The sequence below is a fragment of the Cynara cardunculus genome, assembly GCF_001531365.2.
Source record: "Cynara cardunculus var. scolymus isolate 2C chromosome LG 3, CcrdV1, whole genome shotgun sequence".
In the NCBI taxonomy this organism is placed as follows: Eukaryota; Viridiplantae; Streptophyta; class Magnoliopsida; order Asterales; family Asteraceae; genus Cynara; species Cynara cardunculus.
In genome coordinates, this window is record NC_037530.1 from 33,791,661 (window position 1) to 33,801,026 (window position 9,366).

The 9,366-nt window shown below is 31.8% G+C and overlaps 1 protein-coding gene across 1 annotated transcript; it reads left to right on the forward strand.

Annotated features, from left to right (window-relative positions):
- Positions 1–5,015: 5,015 nt before the first annotated feature.
- LOC112509560 (succinate dehydrogenase subunit 7A, mitochondrial-like) lies at positions 5,016–9,008 on the forward strand. Its single transcript, XM_025114566.1, has 4 exons — positions 5,016–5,119; positions 5,260–5,328; positions 7,705–7,807; positions 8,735–9,008. Exons 1-4 carry the CDS (start codon positions 5,063–5,065, stop codon positions 8,794–8,796), a joined length of 291 nt encoding a protein of 96 aa, XP_024970334.1. The 5' UTR covers positions 5,016–5,062; the 3' UTR covers positions 8,797–9,008.
- Positions 9,009–9,366: the final 358 nt, after the last annotated feature.

Consider the following 9,366-nt stretch of genomic DNA (forward strand, 5'->3'; position numbering starts at 1 on the left):
TAATATTTTTTTATTTTTAATTAAAATAAATTTTATCAATATTTTTTTTAAATATAAGTACTTTTGTAGTATATTTGTTTTATTTTATATATGTAAGTACTTTTTTTATTCAGCACATGTTTAGGGACTTAATCGTTCAAAATATGAAAGTCCATTGACTTTTTTCAGGTTTTTTCCATTATTTTACTATATTAATCAGTTTTATAAGTCTTAAGAATGTATCTAACATGTTTTAAAAAATTCAATGAGTTATTTAACAGGTTTTGGAATGTCCAAAGACTTATTTGTTCCAAAAAATTGTCCAAGTACTTGATCATTTCAAACACTAAAATTCATTGGTTTTTTTAGACTTTTCCCCTTTTTTTAACCGTCAATGTTTGTTTGTACTTCCGATAACCTATATATAAAACTAGTAACATATCTATGCATGATGCTATGTAAATCATTTCGTTTATAAAGCCAACAATCTGAATCGATAATACTGTTTCAAATTTTGTTTTATTTTACGTCTATTTCGGTGCTAATTTTAGAGTTTGTTGTGGTTTTAAATCATAAATCAAATTATTTATAAATTCAAAGTTAAAATGTTCAATTGGTCAATTATTTATGAAAATCAAGTCGAATTATTCTAACGAAAAGCAATATTGAATATTAACCTGAAAAAATGTATCTTCGTATTAAAAAATGATTTACCATATAGATCGATTGATAAAACATGTTCTTCAATAAAAACCTTTAATAATTGAATCTAAGAACGATAATAAATAGAAACCAATGCTCTAAAAGACTCAACACAACAACTGTCATGGCACGCTGTGACTTAAAGTTTGTTATTTGTTACTATTGATTAAAAACATATATTAACTATTCATAAAATATTAACTATTACTAATATTTACCAAATATTAAATTCTGTTATTAACTAATTCTAATTGTACATTAATATTAATTGTTTACAATTATTATTAATCATATAAATTTTTACCTCAAAATGTGGATAACATTTCACAATTTACTCTTTCCTTTGTCTTCTGGTTGTGCCCGACATGTAACGCACATTTTTAAAACATAAAATGAGGGTTAGACCTTGAAGTCTAGTGAGAAATCCATTTGATGCAATCATAGGGTGAATAATCACCAAATTACATTTATGAATTAATATTTGTAATAATAATAAATATACATCATTTTGATATAATGAACCTCATTTATTGCATCCAAATAATAAAATTACTTAATAAACACATTATGAGTAAACTTGTCGCATTGTATAGATGAATATATAATTTTCTCGCATCACATGGGTGAGACAAACTCATCTCCTTGCAACACATTGGAGCGAGAACCTCAACTCATCGCATCACACTGGTGCGATAAACCCAACTCATCGCACCATACAAGTGCGATAAGTCAATCTTGTCGTATATCAAGAATGCGGTAAAATAACTCCTCACATCACATAGGTGCAATAACCACACTTCATCACATCATTTGGATGTGATAACTTTAAGTTATTGCATCACACATATGCGACAACTCCAAGTCATTGCATCATAAGGATGCGATAACAAAGAATGTTCGATCAAAATCCAGATTTCATAACTCATGATTTTGTCATCCTTATCCTGGTATACACCTTTCCTTGATATGTCACTCTTATCTCAATATACACCTCTCGTTGATATGTGTGTTATAACCAGGGTTTATCGGTTACAAGTTTAGGGTTGTTCTTTTATCAAAGGCAGGAACTTTAAGGGTTTAATTTGTTTATGTGCTTAAGTTATTTTAAAAATCTTCCACCGCCTCTTATAGGTTATGTTTGTTATATGAGATGTTGTTTTATCTCGTGGGGTTTTGAGAAAAAGTTGATAAAAAGCTTACATGTGTTATTTTGGAACCGAAGCAAAACATAACTAAAAAAAGGAAGAAATATAAGCTGATTTATGTGATTCTTACCTTAATCTTTGTTGTTGTTATTTGTTTATCTGTGAATCAAGGTGAGTTTAATTGTATAAACTTTCCTTGTTTGAAAACTGGATATATAACTGTATGTTTCTTTATATGAGATTATGTAATAAAACTGTTTTGATGCCATAATTGGTATAATTGGTGGGTTTTTTTATTATGATTGTATCACTGTGGAAATAAGGGTAGCATATCAAGGAGATATGTATTTTTGGTTATGAGGGTGTATATTGGATAAGAGTGGCACATCAAGGAGAAATGTACACCAGGATAAGGGAGGTAAAATCAAGAGTTATAAAATCTGAGTTTTTGATCAACCTTCATAATTATCGCATCCTTATGATGCGATAACTTAGAGTATCACATCTGTATGACGAGATAATTTAAAGTTGTTGCATCCTATTGATGTGATGAAGTGTGGTTATCGCATCGGTGTGATGCAAGGAGTGGTTTTTGTCGCATCCTTGTGATGCGACAAGTTGATTTATCTCATCCATATAATGCGATAAGTTGGTTTATCATACAATACTAGTTGTGTATCCGCTCAATGCGGCGGGAGCCATGAATTTTAACGATTTTGAAGTTCCACTAGTTTTATAAGATAAGATTTAACGATGATATAAGTTATACTTGGTCTTTACATATTAATACAATTTGAATAAATAAGAGTTATGGTTCCAATTACAGACTATCGATGAAAAAAATTGTATGACAGTTTAAAATCCAACATATTTAAACGACTCCACAAATGTGTTCGATTTACACCAAGAGCAAAGAACCAAGAAACTTGAGTTTTAAGATAAACACTCAAAACCAATAAAGAAAACTACAAATTTGACAGATCATAAGCCATGAAAAGACCAAAAAAGATGGGTTTTAAAATGAAATTTCAACTGCTTACCCTCTTTCTTGTCCAGAAACTCAGATTAAGGTTGAATTAATACATGTATATATATATATATATATATATATATTTCAAAAAAAACCTAAGAACATATTAATTCAAAACATATTATACAGTGCAATTTGAACAACTTAACCCCAAAATATATAGTATATATATAAATAAATAAGTATAAAAGTATAAATCATAAATATTAAAAATATTTTTCACAGTATATATAATATATAATAATATAATTAAATAAAAAACTATTCAATATTGGACTTATTTCGAAGGTATTAACGAGACGATTATAATAGTGTAACTTGTTAAAATAAAAATGTATTTTTTAAACATGTTTTTAATTGATATACGACTATGTATGTTATTTTGATAAAGATTTAAAATGAAACATCTAAAATAAAAGACGTAAAGTAAATTAATTAAATAGTTATATGGGTATAAAGTGTAAATTTAAAATTATAATTTTAAAAAAATCGGTTGTGAGAGGGTGAATGTATGTGAGGAGGTGAGTGTATGTGAGAGAGGAGAGGGTGAAAAAGTGAGTAAGGGTAGTATAAAGGGTATCTTGGTCATTTATTATTTTAAGATTTTAAGATTTTTGCTAAATTTGCTTAATAAGATAGTATAGATGATGTGATGAGTTGATATTCTCGCACCATTGTTTTGTGAGGACATGGTTTGTCTCATCCATGTGATGCGAGAAATTTTATAGAATTTTCTATATGATGCGACAAGTTTTACCCATTATGTGTTTATCAATGTATTGGGTATTTGACTGCAATAAATGAGGTTTGTTATATCAAAATATGTATATTTGTTTTCATAACAAACATAAGTTTATAAATGTGATTTGATGATTATTCACCCTGTAATTGTAAAAAAAAGGATTTCTCACTAGACCTCAAGGTCTAACCCTCATTTTGTGTTTCATAAATATGCATTACAGGTCGGGTTCAACCAGAGGTCAAGGGGAAAGGGGAAATTATGAAGTATAATATTATGCTTGCGTGGGTTATGAGAATAGCATGTTACTCTTTTATAGCTGAATACTTGTTATATATTCATATGTTGTATATATATTTAGTGGAAAAATTTGTTAGCTATTTTGTAATACAACTTTTGATGAAAAAATCCGGGACCGAATGTGTAAATTATATTTCTTGATGTATGGAAATATATGTTTACATGCAAATGTGATATTGGGATGTTATAATCTGTCACCCTTATAACCAAAATACACATCTCCTTGATATGTCACACTTATTCCAACAACGATATAAACATAACAAAAACCAACAATTATGCTAATTATAGCATCCCAAAACAGTTTTAGAAACATCTTCTCATATAAAGAATCATACGGTTCAAACTTCCAAATTACCAAAATAAGGAAAGTTGTAAATAACTCACCTTAATCACGATTAAATGAGGTTATGAAAATGAATAACAACTAATCCAAATAATTTCACATAATCATTTTGTCTTCAAATCTCCCTTGGCTTCTATTTTCTTTGCACGAAAAGCATACACTTAGGGAAAAAAAATTCACCATTCTTTTTAATCTTATATCAACCCAATGAGGTAAACAAAGTTATCTCATATTGTCATGTAATAAAATAAGGACACGATGGGTTAATTTTAAATGATTTTAAGCATAATGATAAATCTAATTCCTCAACTTACCATCACTTCTCAAAAATAACCCCGAGTTTTATGATCGAAAAACCCTGTTATCACAAATTCATGACATTAATAGTATTATTAAATTAAAAAATATTCAATATTAGGCTCAATTTTGAATATATTGACGAGACGGTTATAATGATATAATTTGTAAAAAGAGAAACACATTTTTAAATGTATTTTAGTTCATATACGATTATTAACGTTAATATGATGGTGTAAAATAAAGAAATAAGGGTTATAAAGTAAATCAAAACATTAATTATAAAATTATAAAATGTAATTTTGAATTAAAAATATTTGATGGAAGATAGGCTATAAACTTTAAGAACTTGAACAATATCCAATCGTGATGTGAAGAGGGCGATAATGTAGGGTTCTAAATGGAAATAAGGTAAAGTACAGGGATGATAGAGGAACATTATTTATTTATCAAGATCTCAGCATCGGATCAATTTTTCTCTGCAACTTTCCTTGCCCTAGAAGGCTAGAAATCAGCTAACAGGAATGGCTTCCTTGCTCAAACGTAGCGCCTTTTCTATCCTTCGTGCTCATCATCCTCAGGTTTCTATCTCTCTCTCTCTCTCTCTCTATATATATATATATATGTATTTATGTCCCGCTAATGAATTTCTCAATTGGTTCGATGCGTGCGTTTGTCGATTGATGCGTGTTTGCAATTTAATTTTTTGATTTTGATTTAGGCGGTGGAGGGTTTAGTGTTGCAATCTAGACGTCAACTTCATGTCGAACCTGGGGCTCGCGAGAAAGCTGTAAGCGACTATTTGATTTCCATCTGGTGTTGATTTGTATCGATCAGTCCTGGCGGAGATTACTTATATATACGTATAGCCGTATAGGGGGAGAGCAGGAAGATTGTTCATTTTGATGAACTAATGTTCAGGAATATATACGTATAGCTAAAGATGAAATTTTGATTAATATCTACATTCAATTTCTCTTGCCATCCTGCAAGAATAAGGAGCACTAATTTTGTTCATGATTTCTCATATATCTCCATCAGTTGCCTACTTTGCATCCTTGAAAGTCCCGTTCTGGCCTTCAATTTTGTCTCTTCATTTCGAAGAGAAGTGATTGAACAGTTAGTTTTGGTTATGTTATGCAATTTTTGGGCATAATATGTAATTATGTGACACTTTCTTGCTGAAATATTACATATATTGCTTTAAAATGTTACCCTTGTGAGACTTGGCTTGATGATCTTATGTGCTACATCTCCCCTTCTATTCTGAAAAGCGTGTAATTTGTGCCAGTGTTGTTTTTTGTTTAGGTTGAGACCATCAGGGTTTCACTAAATTTTGTTCCTTAGTTTTACTTTGGAGGGGAGGGTTCTGGGGAAGTTGCTCAAAATAATTCCTAATTTCTTTTCCTGAGAGTTTTTTAAAGGAAAGGAGGGGGGATTTGAAATGATTATTTGGTCCCGGTTTCCTTGATATGTATTTGTCCTACCAACAAGGTAGTTAAGGTGCTAGGGGCTCCCCATGGTTCAAGTCTAAGATATTGTTGCAGACTTGTAGCGGGTGCAGTCCTTCAGGAAGGAAAATTGAAAATAACAATAAAAGCCACATTGTAGAGTTTGAAATATGGCTAGTAATAACCAAGCTAACAACAAAAATAGAGTTAACAATTATCTTGTTCGTATAAACTTTAGAACTACGATTATAATTGTACAGGCTTTGATGGCCAAAATATCAAGTTCTATACTTCTATTAGATAGTTTATTCATCAACAAGTTAAAGTTGGTGCAACAGTTCGAAGTTTATAGGGTATCATGAGTCCTTAATAAGCCCTACATGCCTGGTGCATGTTCATGATAAGGGCCATGTCATGAGTGGCATCACAAGTCCATATATAGCTGAAATTCACTTTCTTTTCAGATTATTCGACACTTCATATAGCAACCATGACTATAAGGACTTCTTTCCATTCTTTTAGCAATCACAATCTATTTTTAATTTCAGTTTGTTAGTTCTATTCTTCCTTCACATTTGTGTATGGTATCTACAGTGACAACTTTTAAGATTATTCAGCAAGGTTTAATATGTGTATTTTCAACATTGGCAATCAAGATTAGTATGTGTACCGAACATGACATTTGTGTTTAGCCTTTATTCATTCATATAATTTTCTTCCAAGTGATATGCATTTTTTTTGGAGGCTTTTTTTTTTTTTGGTATTTGGCAAGAACTCTGTTTGCGTATCAACATTACAGCTTATTATATAAACCACCCCAAAGCAATTGTCGATTCACACAAATTGGTTAGGAAGCTTTATGGTTTCCCACATATTTAATACTAACTTTATGGAATCTTGCTTCTGCTTAGGTGTCAAACTTGTGAAAATATATGTTGCAATTCGGAATAGTTTATTGTTTCAGATCAAAAATGTTTTTCAAGAGACCAAAGGGACTTCGGCCTAGCGGTATCGTAGTCCTTGGCCTCTTAAGAGGTCAAGGGTTCAAACCTCACCAACGGTGAGGAGAGTGTGTGAGTTTATTTGTTGCATTTGCCGTATATAAATATTATATACTTCAAAAAAAAATGTTTTTCAAGAGGTTTACTGAAGCTAGACCACATCAACTTCCCAGAGGGTTATATTTTTCATATTAATTTCTACTATTTTCTGGACTTTGCTAACTGATAACAGCATGCCTCCATTTTGGTTTGATACTAGTTATTAAGGAATACTTGCCAGTCACTAACTGATTGTAGCACTCATGTTCTTTATGCACCCTTTAATGACGTCAAATTTGCTACTCTTTGTTTCAGCTCTACTGCGGTTAGTTTTCAAATGAGTCAGTGATGCATTTAGATTTTGCTTCCACAACTGATACACCATCAATCCAAGAAGATCAAACCTTGTATTTCTCATATTTAAAATTGGCATGGATAGTTTTACCTTTTCGCCTCAAAATATTCTATTATACAACACATTGTTATAGCTAATGCAATAATATTTTTAACTTGCAACCGGAACAATTATTGTTAGTTCATGAAGTTGAAAAGCAATCCTTTTCGCATGCAAAAATCAGTTGTAGACTCTTTCTGGGGAGAGAGTGCTTACCGGGATCGGGTTCTTTTAACTTTGTACTTCATTGTCTTCTCATAAATAACCTCGTTACCTTGCAGCTTTTGGCAAAGGACCCAGCACTAGAGCGCTTCAAATCATATAGGAAAAGTGCCTCACGCATCAGAAGTATAGGAGATTACCTCACTATTGCCGTCGTAGCTGGTATGTCATCCTAAGTTGAAAAGAATGTGATTTATCTTGTATGGGATACTCATCATGTGAGACTCTTATCATCTGCTGCCATATTATCTCACTTCTGAAGCTCATTATAAAGGATTCCAATTGCCTTCCACTTAACTTTGAATCACCCCCCCTTTCTTTCCGGGGCTAGCTTAAAATGTCAATATCTGGAACTTTTGTAGAGGATTGTTACACACCAATTGTTTGCGCTTCACAAGTTAACAGTGCTCTAAAAGACACAGGGGATGTTAAGTGGTGACCAGATAAGAATCACTGCCCCACTTATCGGATAAATTCTTGATCATCAAAATGCTCCCTCTGTCTCAAAATAAGTATCCATGATTAAAAGTAGATGTCTACTTTCTCATTCTACCCTTATGAGATGGAGAGGGTTTCTCTCTCTATTATTAAGGATTGAATTGTCATTTAGTTAATTCAAAAGTATGAAAATCATACATTCTCAAAATGGTGTGCCTTTTTCATTGTGGATGCTTGTATTGGGATGGAGGGAGTAGCACCTAGCAAGTATAAGCTGTCTCTTACCCGGCAAGTGTTAATCATGTAAGAATCACAACCCTCACTTACTCAGTGGGCAAAATTGCAAAGCGAAATTGTTGGTAAAGACCATCATCTCTGACTGGGTAAGCGTCCCTCACCTGGTAAGAGGAAATTAGTGTTCAGTTACCTAGTAAGAGACTGTTAGTGCTTAATAAACAACCTCTAAAATTGATTAATAACCATCCCATATCTCATGGTATGTGCAGAGGGCTTATTGTAATCTGTAATCTGTAATCTGTAATGTTGAGGACTATGTGTGGCTGACTAATAATGTTGAATCCTTTGCAGCATATCTGTTAATTTGTTTTAGACTATTAGCTGAAATGGCACAACATATCTTTAATGTTCCAGGATGTTGCTATGAGATCTATGTGAGAGCTGTTACGCGGGAAGAAGCTCGTAAATCCAAGTAAAGTGGTTGATGCTGATTATTTATGAAAAAAGAGTGTTAATAATTGATCACTAGGCACTGGGTTGGCTTTTCATTTCAAAAAAAATAATCTCTGTGTTTATGCATAAAAATGTCATGGATTTAGAAAACTTATCCATTACTCTGTTTACTGATATCTTGTACTTGTTACTCTTTCCTTCTTATTATTGATAGATGCGTAGTCGTTGATCGACTTTTTGACGCATCGGACTTGAGTATGCCAAAAAAACTAGTAACCATTAACAAGTCAAGCTTCGTAACAATGATTTTGATTTGACTCGTTTGAAAGTTCGATTAAATTTTTCGAGCCTAATTGAGTCATTCAAGCATAGACTTTTTTTGAACTAAACATGTTTATATATATATATATATATATATATATATATATATATATTATATAATTGAAGTCCAAAAATTATTGGGATCGAGCCAAGCTGATTGATCTCGAGTTTGAGGCCGTAAATGGGTATCGACTTCGAGCTCGAACATTGAAAAAATATTCAAGTTCGGGCCCTATTGTGAAAAAGTCGGCTCAAGCAAGGTTAGTTGAGCT